General features: G+C 42.9%; 1 protein-coding gene across 2 annotated transcripts in view; it reads left to right on the top strand.

Annotated features, from left to right (window-relative positions):
- Positions 1 to 15,658, top strand: part of DMAP1 (DNA methyltransferase 1 associated protein 1) — a 29,069-nt gene that overhangs the window by 10,580 nt on the left and 2,831 nt on the right. For both annotated transcript variants that reach the window (XM_088169766.1, XM_088169767.1), the window contains exons 7-9: positions 15 to 200; positions 3,072 to 3,143; positions 15,173 to 15,245. In XM_088169766.1, the coding sequence (XP_088025892.1) occupies positions 15 to 200; positions 3,072 to 3,143; positions 15,173 to 15,245 (331 nt within the window). The remainder of the gene's footprint in view (positions 1 to 14; positions 201 to 3,071; positions 3,144 to 15,172; positions 15,246 to 15,658) is intronic.

Raw genomic sequence — 15,658 nt, 5'->3', positions numbered from 1 at the left:
GCTCTGGTCTGCAGGTGGCAGAAGAAGAATACCTCATCCAGGAGCTCCGCAAAATTGAAACCAGGAAGAAAGAGAGAGAAAAGAGAACCCAAGACCTGCAGAAGCTCATCACAGCTGCTGACACCACCACTGAGCAGAGGCGTGCTGAGCGCAAGGCTCCCAAGAAGAAGCTGCCACAGAAGAAGGAGACAGAGAAGCCTGTAAACATTTCTCTCTCATTTTTTCCCCTTTCACCCTGTTTATGTTCTGGCTGGGTAATATGTTTTCTGCAGCAGTCCTATGGGTATCAGGCCCTTTTTGGGTGGGGAGGTAACTTCTGGCTGCCTTCTGGCAGATGTTTTTTGGTTACATCTTTGGAAGGCAGATTGGTGTAAGGCACCCATTGTCAGAGTCCCCTGGTGTGCTCTTGGTCTCTCCCCCATTTGAAAAATGCTGGTTTAAGTCCTGTTACTCTTTCCCTGCCTGAGTAAAGGGGTGAAATAATGCCAACTATTCATGCATCATGGCAAGGAGAAGCGTCTCCCTGCTTTTTCCAAGTGTATTCTGTTACTGCTGTGTAGGGTTGGCCCACAAACCCATTGTCTTTCACCTGCCTTCTTTTTCTAGTTCAAGTTTTCCTTTCTTCCCCAGCTCCTGGATCTCAGCAGCATCTCCCCAAGCTCAGTGCATGCCCCTCCCCTGATCCTCAGCTGTGATCAGAGCAGCCCTGCTGTGGGACTCTTGTATTCTGGGAGGTGTTGCTGTTTCTCCATGAGCTGAGCTGCAGTCTAAGGAGCCCAGAATACGGCTTTCAGTTCACATTTGATGCTACCTCAGTTTCCCTTTCTGGAAAGAGGAGGACAGCATGGACTGATCTAAATTCAGCACCTTCAGTAGGAAAGGGCTGTTAAAAAAATCTCAGATGTTTCCAGTGAGTCCCTGGGAATTCCTGTCCCTCCACCTTGTGAACAGAGAGCACTTGTGCCATTTTTCTCCAAAAGATTCTTTACAGAGAGGGGAGGGAAGCAGTGAATTCTAGACAGTTATTGCTTGAAGTCTGCCTAATGGCCACCACTTCCTCAAAACACTCTTTTGCTCTGTCGTGTCCCATGTGTGTCCCTGCTGTGTGATGAGTATAATATCACTGGGCACCTTGTGCATTGAATTCCCTTAAGGGTTGTTCTGGGAAAGCTCAGCCATGGCTGGCATATCTCCCTGTAGAGAAAGCAGTTTGTCATTGGTGGTAGTGAGAAAAAGAGGGCTAGAGAATGGGGCTATAAAGATGCTGAGGATGCTGAAGTGAGGGAGTCCACCCCTAAATGTTGGCTGGGGCCTGTCTGCGGGCATGTAGTGCACAGGCACAGCAGGGTGGGCAGAGAAGCAGTTTCTGTTGTTGCACTAGCATCATTTCAACCATGACAGAGTCCATTAGGAGTCAATTACCAACTATAGCCAGGAAATGTTAAGAAAAAAATTGCATTTTAACTAAGAATTTGAATCGGGAGCTGCATCAGCATCATTTCAACAAAGGAAAATCATTTAGCAAAGAGTCAATTGAGGTTGAAGCGTTTACAGCATATACAGGCTGTACAAGCACATCAGGCAAAAGAACCCATTTAATTGCTTATTGCTGAATGCAAGTCAGAGTTGGCTTGGCTGAGGGAACAATGCTGATTTCCTTACACTGCTTGTGTGAGGGTGTTCAGCAACAGGCTGAGGGGCAGAGTTTGGGGAGTTTGGAAGCCAGGCTTCATTCAAAGGAAGCAGAGAGGATTGTTTTTTGATTGCAGCCTTGTTTGTCATTAATAATGCAAGCAGGGAGGCTATATCCTACCAAAGATCAAAGTGATCTCTACAAGTTCATTAGCCCTGTTGGTAGTTAGAGAATACTTTTTCCTTCATGGTCATGTTTAGGAATCTTTTCCTGGGTCCTGTGTTTATTGGGCAGACAACAGATAACTGAAATATTATTACTGCCTGGCCATGCAGAGTGGTTTACAGGATGCCACCTCAAGACCAAGACCTAGAGATAGCTGATAGGGATGAGAGAGTTATTGACAGGGAACTTGAAAAATTGAGTCTCTGTCCTTCAGCATCTCTTATGATCTTGGGGCAGCCCTGGCTGTCTCAGCCCTGTCTGGAACAAAGAAAGAGCAAGCTGCATAACCTCTCTGCAGAAAAATCTGGGAGCAGCAAGACAAATGCTGTCTCCAAAGAAATGGAGAGATTTGAGGTGAGTTAGTTTTGGAAAAAGTGCAATTGTGCATGTGTTTTGCAGAGGCTGTGGCTATTCTTAGCTTGAATCCTAAGTATTGCTGACCCATTCAGGGGACCCCAAACCATTCAGTGCTCAGATAGCCTGTGCACTTTTAATAGTTTAAAAGTCTGCTCACCTTTTCCTTTGCAGATCAGCATAGATTTATAAGGGATTGCATTTGTTTTTTTCCATTTTGTTGAAACCATATGCTCTGCTGTCAGCAACAGAAGTATTGGAAGTTTGCTGCATTTTAATGCTGTGCTTAAAATACAAAGTAAGAAAGGAAACTGTCTAATGAATGGACAAATGGCAAAACATGGATGAACAGCAGGCCTCCCTGGGAGGGGGCAGTCCTTGCATCCTCATTAGTGGGCTCATGTCTACAGATCAGAGGTTTCTTAGCTCATTCCTTAGGGAGTTTACAGTCAAAAGGCAAGATTTAGGGAAGTCCTGGGCTGTTTTGATCAGTGAAATGGGTCAAAGTTGGATAAGGATGATACTGTGCAAATACGTACGAATACAATGTAGGGTCAGGGTTTCTGTGTGGGTGGATGTAAGTCTCTGTGCAGAGCAGTGCATTTAAACCAACTGACCAAAAATGTTTGAGCTTCCCAAAGATGTCTTGAACTGGAGTATTTTTCTCAATGAATTGCTTGGGATTTTCCCACTGAATCCCTTTGCTTGGGATTTTCCTCTTGCCTCAGGTCTGGCATGTGGCCGTGGCAGGTGGTTCTCTGTCATAGGAAATCGTGTTTCCCCTTCAAATAGTCTCTATATGAAATCTTGTGTTTCTTGTGTTTCCTCCATCAACACATCCTGTTTCAATCTCTTTCAGGCTGTTCCTGAGACTGCTGGCATCAAGTTTCCTGACTTCAAATCTGCAGGTGTCACGCTGCGGAGCCAGAGGGTAGGCTCTTGTCCTGTTCCCATGGGACCCCTGTTAACGTCTTTCATTTTGCCTGGCTCTCTCCTCATCCTTTTATAGCTAAAGACAGTCAAGTTCTTGCCTCTAAAATAAGAAAGGAATTCCATAAACGTGGAGACTCAGAAACCTGGAATGCTGGCTCTCTGGAAGCCAACTCATTGCCTTGCAGAGGCACCTGAACTTACTGGTGTTTGTCACTAGTGTGCCTGCTCTGCTGTTAGACAGCTGTAACAGAACCAAGTGGAGCTGTCTAGTCCAAACACAGCTCACAGCCAGAGCTAATGGGCCCTTTGGAGCACGTGTGTTACTAGCTGAGAGGTTCTTTTGGAGTGGTTTGGGTTGGGAAGGACCTTAAAAGATAATCTAGTTAAGACGATTAAGAACTGGATGTTCAGGTTGCCTTGAGAAAAACAGAAACACATAAATGCGTAGAATTTTTAGCTTTTCTATTTACATTATCTTAGAAGATATTTTTTAGAAAAGCCCCTGTATTCAATCTATTGCAGAGATACTCCTGGATAAAGAACTTTCTTGCTGTTTTTGTACTGCTTTCTTGTATCAGCAAGACTTAACATCTGACTCTTAGCCACAGGTTTTGGGATATCAAATAACTTAAACCTGCTTGGTCAACTGAATGTTTTCAGAGAAGTTTTGATAGCAAAATCCTGTGTGCCCATGCAAGTACTTTTTGCTTTTTTCCTAGCCAAAAAAAAAAAAAATTAATTGCTTTATTATAGTGAAGTTGGATTAGTACATTCCTTGCCTGGCATCCTCACTTGGCCTAGTAAATTTAAAAGACTTTTCATGGAATGTTCTTTTGATAGAATGGTTTCAGATCTTGCTGGCTGTTAATAGAAATGTGTTTGGGATAATGCTACTTTGATGTACTGGTGCATGTGTGTGTTAGAGGTGGGGTGCCTCAGCAGGGTCACTGCTGAGGGGCTCCTTCAATGTACCAGTGCCACCATCTGCAGGATACCTGTTTGAGTGAGGGGCTACAGCCTTGAGGAGATCCCAGTCCAGAGACAAGCAAGACTGCAGTGCAAGTGTTGAGATTTATTGAGACGTGGCAGATGTGTTCTTTGGCACTAAGATAAATAGAGTAATTTATGGAGATTGATTTGGATTTTGAAAACTAATAAGTAATGGTTGATCTTTTCTATTTTTTTTACCCCCTCTGGAAGAGAAGCTGAGCAATAATGTATCAGTGATGGAACCATCTGGCAAAGCCAGCAGTCTTTTTGTGCGCCAAACAGGCAATTCAAATCCCAGCCTTCATGAAAATGGGTGGTACATGCTTTTATCTGTTCCCTTTAATGCTCACAAGATGCAGTGCTAAGCTGAGGCATGGCAGTCTGATTCAGCAACTTTTAGCCTGTAGCATCCGAGCTTCTGGAGTGACCTACAGTATCTTTCTATGTTTTTCTTGAAATTTTTAAGGAGTTAAATACTTTTCTTAGAATTACCAGTGGTTTGTGAATTAGAAAGATGATTCATCACTGATCTAGGCGAAAAAACAACACTTTGCAGTTTGGAAATGTGAAACCTACCTCTAACCTAGAAAAATTAATTCATTTGTGGCTTTTAGCCAGTCACCTGACTTCTTTATCCGAGCCTTCTCTGTTTTTAAAACAGGAGCTATTAGACTCAGTTGCTTCACAGATGCATGATGGGGAGAATTAATTACATGAGGTCAGTACAGGCCTTTTGAACTGGTAACAGGTGCTGAAGTGCCAAATGTTATGGAGCTGACAGTCCATGCTAATCCAAATTATTTTACTTGTGGGATTTATATGGCAAACCCTCTGAACTCCAGGGATGTTGAATTGATCAGGGTGGAGGCTGACTAGGATTAAGTGAGGAATTGGAATGAAGTGCTGGAAATTCATACTTTGGCAACATCCAGCATAAGATATTTTGCTCTTAGCACATTGAAAAATGATTTCTAAAAGCTTGTGCTGTCCTGCAGTAAGTTCTTTTGCCTGAAGACCTAAAGAGTTCCTCACCTAAAGGCTTCTGTTGTCCTCCTTTATTTTATACTTTTCTACTGTGCTTTACGCCTTCGTGGTTAGGTGATTTTGCAGTGAGATAGGGCTCAACCTCTGTCATGTGTGAAAAATGTACCATATCATCCCCAGGATAATAGCACTTACTCTTTGATTAGAGATTTTTTTTCCCTGAGGATTTACAATTAGTCTCAAATCTGAGTTAAAATTAATTTATAGAAATGAGTCCTTGAAGAAAAAGTTAGGAATCCGTATTCAACTTAATTTGTTCCCAGTAGTTTTTATGACAATAGCCATGGCTCTTCAAATTCCCCCTGTCGTTAAAGCTTACACAATCTTATGGACAGGCTGAATTTGAAGACTGTTTTTTTTTTTTTCCTGAGAGGATTAATGGTCACTTACAGCCATTATTCTTCATAACTGAAAGTTTCTCCTTCAGCAGACGCTGAAGAGTAATCTTCTGCAGTGACTTCGACAAGCTGCCTTCTATCAGACTGGCCTCAGTCTCCCATTGTTCTCCATGGGACTGTGGCCACAGGCAAAGGAGGCCACAGCCCCCGTGCCCTTGCTCTGCATGGGATTTCCCTCTGCCTCCTGACAGCACAGACTACAAGTTTCTCTAAGGCAGTGGGAAGCTGGGCATTATGAAAAGCTTCCTCTTAATTCAAGGCAGTGTATTGCCTTGGTGCCACTGAGAACAAGAGGCTGTAGCAGATGTTTGGGAAGGGGTGAGTCTTCCAAGAGTTTCTTGAAAAGAATTTTAGACCTTTGCATTTGATGTTAGTAAAACAGTGTTATGAAAATAACATTAGAAGTGTATTATTAATCCTAAGCATTACTTCTGGAGAACTTCCTGTTATACCAGCTCTGCTCAGCTGGGAGGTCAAGACAGCCAAAGAGCCAGAGAAGAAGAGAGATGTGTAGGGAATTTCAACAGGGAAAGGTGAGGAAAAGACTAAAGGGAAAGCAGGGAGCTATGAGGAAGGAATACTTTGCTGTGGATCTGCCTGAAGGAAAATGGGAGCTGTTGAACTTGGATCTTTTCCAGGATCCAGACAAACCAACAGTAACCACGTGTTTGTGATCTGGGCATGATTTTACTTCAGTAGGGCAGAACTGATTTTGTTCTGATTTCAACTCAGTGAAATGTTATGTTCAGCTTTCCTTTAAATATAACCTTTGTCTTTGACTTTGTTATGTTTGGAGCACTTGACTTTAGCATACTTAACCTCTCTGCAGTGTGGTTTAAGTTGTTCTCCTCTCTCAGCCCTGTCTGTGGATTTTAACTTACGATTTTGGTAATGCTGTTGAATTGTTGCAGCAGTGCTTTTAAGAAGGAAGGTGATACATGGAAAAGGGTGGATGTTTGTACCATCTCCTGCATGTTGAAGTGTGTATGTCTGTCCTTGCTTTGTTGTCATGGGTTTGGAAGCAAAGGAACTGGAAGAGAATTGATTGAGTGATGTCTCATCTGGAAACAAAACCAAACCCTGTGATGAAAAGATGTTTGTAGAATTCTCAGTCTGCAGAAGGGACTGAAGGATGCTCCAGCTTAGTCATTCAAAGCTGGCCTCCTCCCCTCAGAAAAGGCTTCCAGCCAGCAGCCTGACTCCATCTGCTAAACTGGGATCTTGTAGACAATTTGCCAGTTGAACAAATTAAGAAAGAAGTAAAGGAAAGAAAATTACAAGTAGAGCTTTAGTACCCATTGATTCAAGTATTCACGCTCACCATCTTTTAAATATTTAGTAGCCTTCTGAGCACTTTTTTAGCACTGATTAATGAATAAGAATTTACTGTGGTTGTGTGGGGAAAGCATGTGTGTGAGTTCTTCATTTTTTTTTTTTCTTGGAGTGAGAACTAAGTGTTTCCTTCAAGCCCAAGGTGAACAATATTTCTAGAGGAAGATGGGGTTGTATGTATGTGTTTAGACATGTTTATTCTCTATATTTGATCTGACCAATAATTAAATGGCCAAGTATGCTGGTTGTTTACCCTGCGTTGGAGGCTGCTGGCTCTGTTCCTTCCCTATCATTAATGCAAACTCAGACCTCATAGGCAGTGAACATGTGACACATCTGTCTGTCCTTCTGTGATCAATATCATCCCTTCAGAGGTTCAGCTTTTGGAAGCAGTTCCATAAAATACCAGTTATTCTTATTTGGATTTGATAAATTTAATTACTTGAAGCAATTAATTATTTATTTGCTTTGTATTGATTGTACTCCAAGGCGTTCTGACATCAATCTCGTGGAGATCAGCACACCCTTATTAGGTGGGGAAAGTTTATGTTTCCAGGTCTGAGCATCCCATGGATTAGTTAGCTGAGATGTGCTTGTTGCTTCTGCTAGCAATTTTTCATTAGTGAAGTTGTATGTCTCTCTACAAGAGAGTGGCTGGGAGTAATTTCCATGGGGAGTTTGACAGAGGTGTAGAAGGGAAGTAGTTCTCTCATTTCTGTGAATAAAACTTATGAAGAAATGACACAGGCTGGATCGAATTCATGTTGTGGCATTGCCATCTATTTGTTGTATTACATGCCCTTTAATTAGGGCCAAGAGAGTGCTGGTGCATTTCCTAATCAAACTCCTGTCGGTAGAGAATGAAATAAGACAAAAATATTGGTGTGTTTATTTTTAAAGAGAACTGCAAAGGATACAAAATCGTGTATGAACTAGAGAAGGTGAATCCAACATATCTTTTCCTCCATTTTTATTTTTAGCTAAACCAAAAGACACTTAGTGTTAAATTGCTGAAAGAAAATGCATCCATCACCTTTTTTGTGGAGGTCATTGATGTGGGAGAGCATCTAGACCAAAGCCTTAGCAGGTTCTCGGGTATAAGGAGAGCACTCTGGGTACAGGAGTGGGATCACTTAGGGTTCAGGAATGGGATCTTTAAAATAAATTGCAGTTCTGGAAAGCACACTCCATGTTGCTGCTTCTGTTGAATCATCCAGTACCAACAGTGTCCATGCAGTATGAGGCCTCAGGGACCTTTGTCAGTCCTGGATTTGAGAAGCTTTTACTACCTTTGTGTGCCCACAGTGACACAGTCTCAAATGTCATTCATCAGCCAGTTTTATTGTGTGTAACATGTGCGGAGCTCCACATATATCACTTTTTTCTTTCATTAGTGTAACCAATATAATGATTGGACTGTAATTAGTCACTGTGGTTGTTTGTATTTGTGTAAGTGCAGATTCAGTTAAATTATTTAAGAGAAAAACAACATCAATTCAAGACTAGATGCATGTGTTGCTACACTTTCCTGTGTCTGATCTGAAAGTTTACATGACATTCTTGTACTATGGTAGAATGTCCTTGGAATTCCCCCTCCTGTGGCCTGTCCTAGGGCCCTCCCTGCAATCACAGGACACACTGCTGTGCTCTTGATTTGTTTCTGTCAGATGCAGCTCAGAAGCTGCAGACATTTCCATTTTCTGCAGCCACCTCTACAGGTCTCAGCTTGGTCTCCATGCCTGTAGGGAGAGGCAAGAGTAGGACTATCTGGGAATCTGCAGATCTGCTTAAAGCAAACTACTGTAGTGTCATTCTGGCAATGTTCTTTTAGCATAAAATACCCACCAGTCAAAATGTTCTGTGGAGTTCTTTCTTCTGCACCATGTATTTTCTTATTTTTTACGACACAAACACTTTCTGTAGTCCTTTTGCATTTGTTTTATAGACTTGCACTATTTTTAAAGCAAAAGGAATTTAAGGACAAGCAATCTCAGGATTGGTAAGTGGCTGATAATACTTTGCTTGCCAGAGGATGTCCATCTTCAAAACGGCAGGCAGTCCTGGCAAGGTGTGAGTTCCTCTTGTCTTCTCAGGTGTCTTGTTTCTTGTCATAGCCTATGTGTCAAATGGGGAGAGAGCTGATGCTTTCCAGGTTCTCGGCCATAATTTTGTGGATTCCAAGTAGCCCTAATTTTAGGCCACTTGTACTGTTTCAAAGAAATCTGTATCCCCTTTCCAGGGGAGAAGGGGTGGGAGAGTATAAAAACCTTGAAGACCCTTTTGTCTGCACTGGTGAAAACCCTTCATACTGAGATATTGATGCCCCAGACCTTCGGTTCCTTCAGAAAATCTTTAGCTTTACCCCTTGAATCAGTGCTACAGGTGAATAATGAGGCATTAATGTTTATAGGATCAGTGTGCTGCTTCTTTGCCCTATGCCAAGGTGTGCTGAGCTTCTCTGGTATCTGTTGGCCTCCCTCATCTTGACAGAGCTTTCGCTAGGTATATTCCTGTAAAACTGGGTTAATTTACTAGGCGGATGCAAGTACAGAATTTATAGTTTTGCACAACTGATTTGGGAATTTGTGAGGTATGTCTAACCACAGTCCAAAAATCCCTTAAATAACCATTTACATAAGTTGCTATAGAAATGTTTTCTTTTTAAAAGATTGGTTTATTTGGCATTAAACTTCACTGATGGAGCAAGTTGATGGTCATGTGCCACTCCAGAGAGATGGCTGTGTTTAATGTCCCACATAGCATCAGAGAGATGGCATATAGTGGTATTATTCCTTATTTTCACCTGTGCAAGGTCTTAACATGGCAGAGCAGCAGGCACAGACAGAAGACATAGCTGTAAGCTGGGGCAGAGGGGAGCATGTATGTTCATTGAGGCAGAGAATACCTGTGCAATTTCATACTTTTCTAGTTTTTGCATATACTCATTGCATTTACCCATCCACCTTCCACTGCAGCACTTCAGTTCCATGCAGTAAAGCACTTCAGAATTTCAGAAATGTGCAGGTTCATATCTAAAACTGAATTTTTCAGATGAGGTTTTTCAAATTTCAGAGCTCTAAGACTGAAGTACTTACTATGGTCCTTCCTTCCTTGAGTCTTAAAACTGAACAGGAATGGAGGCTCTCTGCTCCTGCAGAGTAGAGCCATGCAGCCCAGGAATGTTTGACCTTCAGGCAGAAAACGCAAAAAGCATTATTAATTTGAAACTTTTGCACTCCTTCCTGGAAATCTACTAAACCATTCAGTACTCTAAAGATATCCATGAAGAAAGTGCCTAATGAGAAAGTTTTCTTGCTGTTGAAATCCACAAGGAAGATGGTTTTCAATGTCAGTGAGTTGTATTATAATGCTGAACAATACTGGTGCTGGTGCATAAAACCAGTTTACAGCTGTACAGACACAGGTCAGATGTGTGAAGATTTTAGAATTAATGTTTTTAGGACAGTTATATTGTTTAGGGTTGAGGAAGGCTGATTTTTAAGGAGAAGATTACCTTAAAATTGAATTAAAATGAAGTGCAGCATCAGGGAAGGTACATGTGAAATATTAAAATAACCACTGGTTAACTTTAAAAACCTTGTATTTTGGTGATAGACCAAACAAAAGGTTTCAGCACAAAAGAAGATTTTTTGGGGAGGAGTGGGAAGTTGGGGGCATCAGAAGAGGATCATTTATGAAGAAAGTGATGAATTGAAAGCAGGACACTTAAGATGGCCACACAGATATAATCACTCAAGAGCCCTGACTGAATCTGATCCTGCAGACCTCTTCCATTCCTGCTGCAGGTCCCCATGACAGTCTCTACCTGCCAGGTGGTGATGCTGTGAGATATAACAGGACTGTGTTGCAAGCTCTGCTGTTACTCAGGCTTCATTACTAAAATAGATTCAAATACACTTACAACTGTGCTTAAAAGTATTAGCATAAATCATGAAAACTGAATCGTGCGCAAAAATAAATTAGCTGAGTCTGTTTGGGGAGGCTATATCTTCAGTTATTTCTTATCCTGTTTGTTCATTTAATGAATTTTGCCAATTAGCAATTAATTTGCAGTAGGTCTCCTAGTCATTAGTGTGAATTAGCAAGGTTTTGTTGGCGGAATGCCTCGAACATTAAATAAAAACCCTGTATCATGCAAAACCTCAAGGGTACTCCATGGTGATATCCTGTACAGAAATTGAAGTGCAGAGGGTCCACTCCAGTCCCAGCCCTTGCTGTGAAGGTGTCGTGGGTGCTCTGTTCTGATCTTTTTAAACTGCATGACCCAACTCTGGAGCAATATCCTCCTCCTTCAGGGGAGAGAAGGGCAGGTTAGTGCCTTGTATTCCATGCTCCCAGACCAAGTGCATTCCAGCAGAGACTGTGTATCCCAGGGTTCTCTCTGTATAGGCAGGCTTTACTACTGTGGCTTTCGTGTTGACTCACAATTTTCTGTAGCTCTTTATTTTTCTCTTGGTACATGCAGTTCATGTGTTTAATGCAGGTTGTTTATAGCAAGGACAAAGGATTACAGTCCTTAAATCAAAAGTGATGTTGGTGTAATTATAAGCACAGGCTGGTGTTGCAAAGAGGGCTGTAGGGAGAGGCTGTCAAAGGAGAAGAGCATCCAAAATATAGTAACCTCAAAAATCCCAGCTAATCAGTTTTCTGACGGGAGCAATCTGTTTCCCAGGTATTATTATTATATGGGGACTTTAAAGATAATAAATAACAATAATAGTCTACTATGAGGAAGGAAAGAAAAGGGCAAATGCCATTCACCTCAGAAGCTGTGGTTGCTCACTGGAGTTCTCCAAGGAACATAATTTTCCTCAGCCCCTGAGGAGGCCTCCATCCCTGACAGCACCAAGAACATTCCAGGAGCTGTGGTATCCGCAGTAAGGTTGTCTGAAGGGGTGTTTTCATTAATGCAGAGATAAGTCCACAGAAATCACAAATCCCAGTACAGACATCATGAGCCAGAGAGCTCTTCTCTGGGCTGCTGGCTGGGACTTGTGGCTCCTGCAGATTGCCTCATTCTTTGGGAATGAGGGGCAAGTGAGCGCCACTTCCAGCACTATGCTGCTTCTCTGGATATCTGCTTGAAAGACCAAAACAAAGAAAGGCTTCCTGAAGTAAGCTTGGTCTTATCAGAGCTGTACAGAGCATGAAAACTTCTCTTTTGCAACAAGGCAGCCCAACTAACGGACCTTGGCTAACAGATTATCAGCAGCATTTGAGTAATAGACTGCTCATTTAGTTTTAATACATTTTGCATAGAGAGCAATCAGCCTTCATCAGTCTTAGAGATGAATTGGCTTAGCCAGCTAAATTCTAAAGATATTAGTCTGACAGCAGCCACATAAATCATAACATTTTCTTAATGATGGTAAAATTAAAATATACTCTTGCTTTGAGAAACCAATGAAGCCTTCCTGTTTGCAGATCCTTCTGCCTGAATTAAAAGGAAGCTTAATTGATGTGGTTTTAAACTAAACTCGTCATCTCACTCTTCCTCTGCATCTCTAGTGTTCCTTTCTTTGAAGTTAAATTAATTTGTCCTGCCTCTCACTGCTCCATCCTCAAATCTTCAAGAGTGTCAGTGAAGACCAGAGTCCTGTGGGACATGATCCAGATGTGCACATCACAGTTGAAGGCTTTGCGAGGTTGTTGTCACTGCCAGTAGTTGCTTGAATTAGTGGAGGCCTCCCAAGAGGAAAGCCTGTACTCTTCCTTTGACCAACAAACCAAGATCTCCTGTCTGTCTACCTAGCCTAGCCAAAGATGAACTTTTCTTGTCGTTTGTTCCTGAAGCTGGCTTGGTGGCCAGCATGCTTTTGCAAGAAGGGAAATGAACAGAAGGAAATCCTGTCTTTGGCTAAAAAGGCTCCAATGCCTGGTGTGTGGGCAGGGGTGAAGACAGTCTCTCAGGGCTGTGATAGTCACACAAGTATTGTGTGTCCACAGGCTCTTCAGTGGGGAGATGCTGGGCTCATTGTGTCCCCCAAGTTAAGGGTAATAACTACTGACTAGGTCAGCCCATACATCCCCAAGCTGAGGCAGAGCTGGGTATGTCACCTATTTAAATGTTCTGTATGATTCTTCATGGTGCAATTATCTGGGCTGAATCCTCTTGCTTTCAGGGATGTCTTCTTGATGTTCTAGACTAACTACTCAGTCTTCTGCTAAGCTGTGCAAAGTGACCTTTCCTTCCTTGGCATCCTGCTGCTAGCTGCAGCATGGTACCCATCAAATAAACAGAGCATCTCCTGTTCCAGTGCTCTGGGCTGCCTTATCTTAGGGCTCTACCCTGTCCTTTTCAGCAGAAGAGCTCCTTGGAAAAACCCTCTTTTAGTGAAGTTTTGCTCCAATTGAGACTCTGGGTTGAAGACTTGTTTGAAATCCAAATATGTCATAATTTTGACAGTCTTTCTTCTGCTAAAACAATAATTTTGTGGTGAGTTGCAAAGAATTGGGTTTTTTACAAGTAGGAAAGAAGTATGAAATTGACTGCTGTGCAGAATCCCCAGCACTAAGCCACAGACCTTTGGGGTAAAAAAAAAAAGGCAGAGGCATCCTAAAGTCCTTATCTGTGCTAACTGTTTGCATGAAGGTGTGTTTTTGTTTTTTCTCTGGTGCTCCTGTTGGATTCTCTGGGTCAGACTGGTTTCTTAGAAATCCTCCCCTGATAGTCGTATTGGTCCTTTGCTGGAGTTTTTCTTGTTGTGCTAATATCTGTCAAAAAGGACCTGGTGCCTCTCAACACATACCGTGAAAGGCCCATTTCCCTGGTGTGCTCTGTGGCATCCATGCTCTGGTTTCTTGGCTGAAGTGATGTAATGGAGAAGGCAGGATTTCCCCCAGGTCCTACACTGGTGTTGTGGAGCAACAGATGGGACATAAACATAGCTGAGTTAAGGTTAGAGCTCTCACCGTTCGGGGATGTGTGTGTGCATGCAGTGCTCCTGCATTCAGAGGAATTAGGAAGTTCCAGATGGAGCCTCTTGGCATTTTTGTGTTGGGGCAGTGAGCACTGGAAGTGATGGGTCTAATGTGGGAGACTGATGTTGGGCTGCCTGCTTTGGGCAACTTCAGCCTGTGGCTTATGGGAAGTAAGGTGACCACAGGCGTTCCCAGTGAGCTCTCCTCAGAGGCCAGTTTTAAGGTGGAATGAATAATGTTTCTTCCTTCAGGTAATTTTGCAGACTCATGGTTGGTTTGGCTGAGGTTTGGGGCCCTGGTCAGTAAGCAGTGTGTGCAGGATGCTCTTGCCTCCTGACTGCTCAAAGGCCTGCCAGGCAACTTGGGTTGGTGATTGGGATCTCCAGGTTGAGGTGTTGAGATCACCTTTCCAGGGTTGGATATGGAGGGGCAGCCTGTGCTTGTGCAGAAGGGTGTTTGACAATGCACTCTTGAGAGCCATTCTTTCCTGGTGCATCTTCTAGCATAGCTGAGTGCTTTCATTTTTTCTTGGCTATATCCACAGGGCTTGGAAACCTGTTCTCCCTGCCATATTGTGCCAGCTGCGTTTGTGCTGCTGGTAATCTAATAAATGCTTGGTCTGAGCAGCTAGCACTCCTGCTAGAGCCCAAATGAATGCAGAGGAAGGACCCCGCTAAGTGTGTGCATTCTTCCTCTCCTGGCCAGCTCCAATTCCCTTTCATAGCTCACATCTGATGCTTCCTCTCTCACCTAGCCCCTTAGCTCCGATGTAAATGTGTGTGCACACTTCTGCCAGTCAAGTAACTGTGCTCTCTCTGTCTCTCCCCTTTGTTACAAAGCCTGCTCTGTAAATGAATCCCACAGGTCTGGGGCTCAGCAGGTAAAAGGAGAAGTGAGTCTGTTAGCGCATGAGTCTAATCAGGCCGGCTAAAGCGAATAAAGTAGGGCAGCATTGCACATTAGCCACTGTGTAAATGAGCCCTTTGATGGGCTGGGCACCGCGGGAGAGGGTTTGAAGCCAAGAAGAACTTTTGTTGTTAATTCAGTGACACATGGAAACTGTAAAACAGCGTGTCTTGCACACACACGAGAGAGAAAATAAAAGCCCTCACGACCGGGCTTTTCAATACCTGCCCTCGGACCTAGTCTGAAAACTTTCAGCCCCTGTCTCCCTCTCTTACCACTTGATTTTCCTTTCTCTCCCTTTCTTTTTTTGTTCCCCCTGCACTATAAAAAGAAAAGCTCTCTTGCCTTTTGAACTAGACGGCTGTGAGTGAGGGCTATCTCTGAGCTGTGTGGCTCTGTTACCTTTGTGTTCCAGATGAAACTGCCAAGCTCGGTGGGACAGAAGAAGATTAAAGCCCTGGAGCAGATGCTGATGGAACTCGGAGTAGGTGAGTAAAGGGGGCACGCGAGAGAGAAAGAGACACACAGAGCTAGCCTTTGTTCTCAAGATGGGCTATTTTTTCCCCTAGTAATACAGCCAGTTTCTTGAATAACAGTATGTGAATGGTTTTTAAAATATTTTATGTGTTTAAAAAAAAGAGAGGGTAAAAGCCAGAACAAGATGCACAGGGTTTTTTTTTTTTTTTCCTCCCAGTAGAAAAATCTTTTAAAAGAGCCTTTGTTTCTCTCTTGTTTGGGCCTTTTTAACCATCAAGAGAGGCAGCTCAGTATTAGGAAGGCAAATCTCAGCCTTGCCGGGAGAGGTACTTCTAAGCGTGTTAGTGACCACGGCACGAGCATTGTTCAGGGCTGCCCTGTCTTGCTTTTAAGCTTCATTTCCTCTTAATTTACTGCTCACGGT

The sequence above is a fragment of the Sturnus vulgaris genome, chromosome 9 (genome assembly GCF_052056855.1).
Source record: "Sturnus vulgaris isolate bStuVul1 chromosome 9, bStuVul1.hap1, whole genome shotgun sequence".
Lineage (NCBI taxonomy): Eukaryota > Metazoa > Chordata > Aves > Passeriformes > Sturnidae > Sturnus > Sturnus vulgaris.
This window is presented reverse-complemented; position numbering and strand designations above follow the sequence as displayed.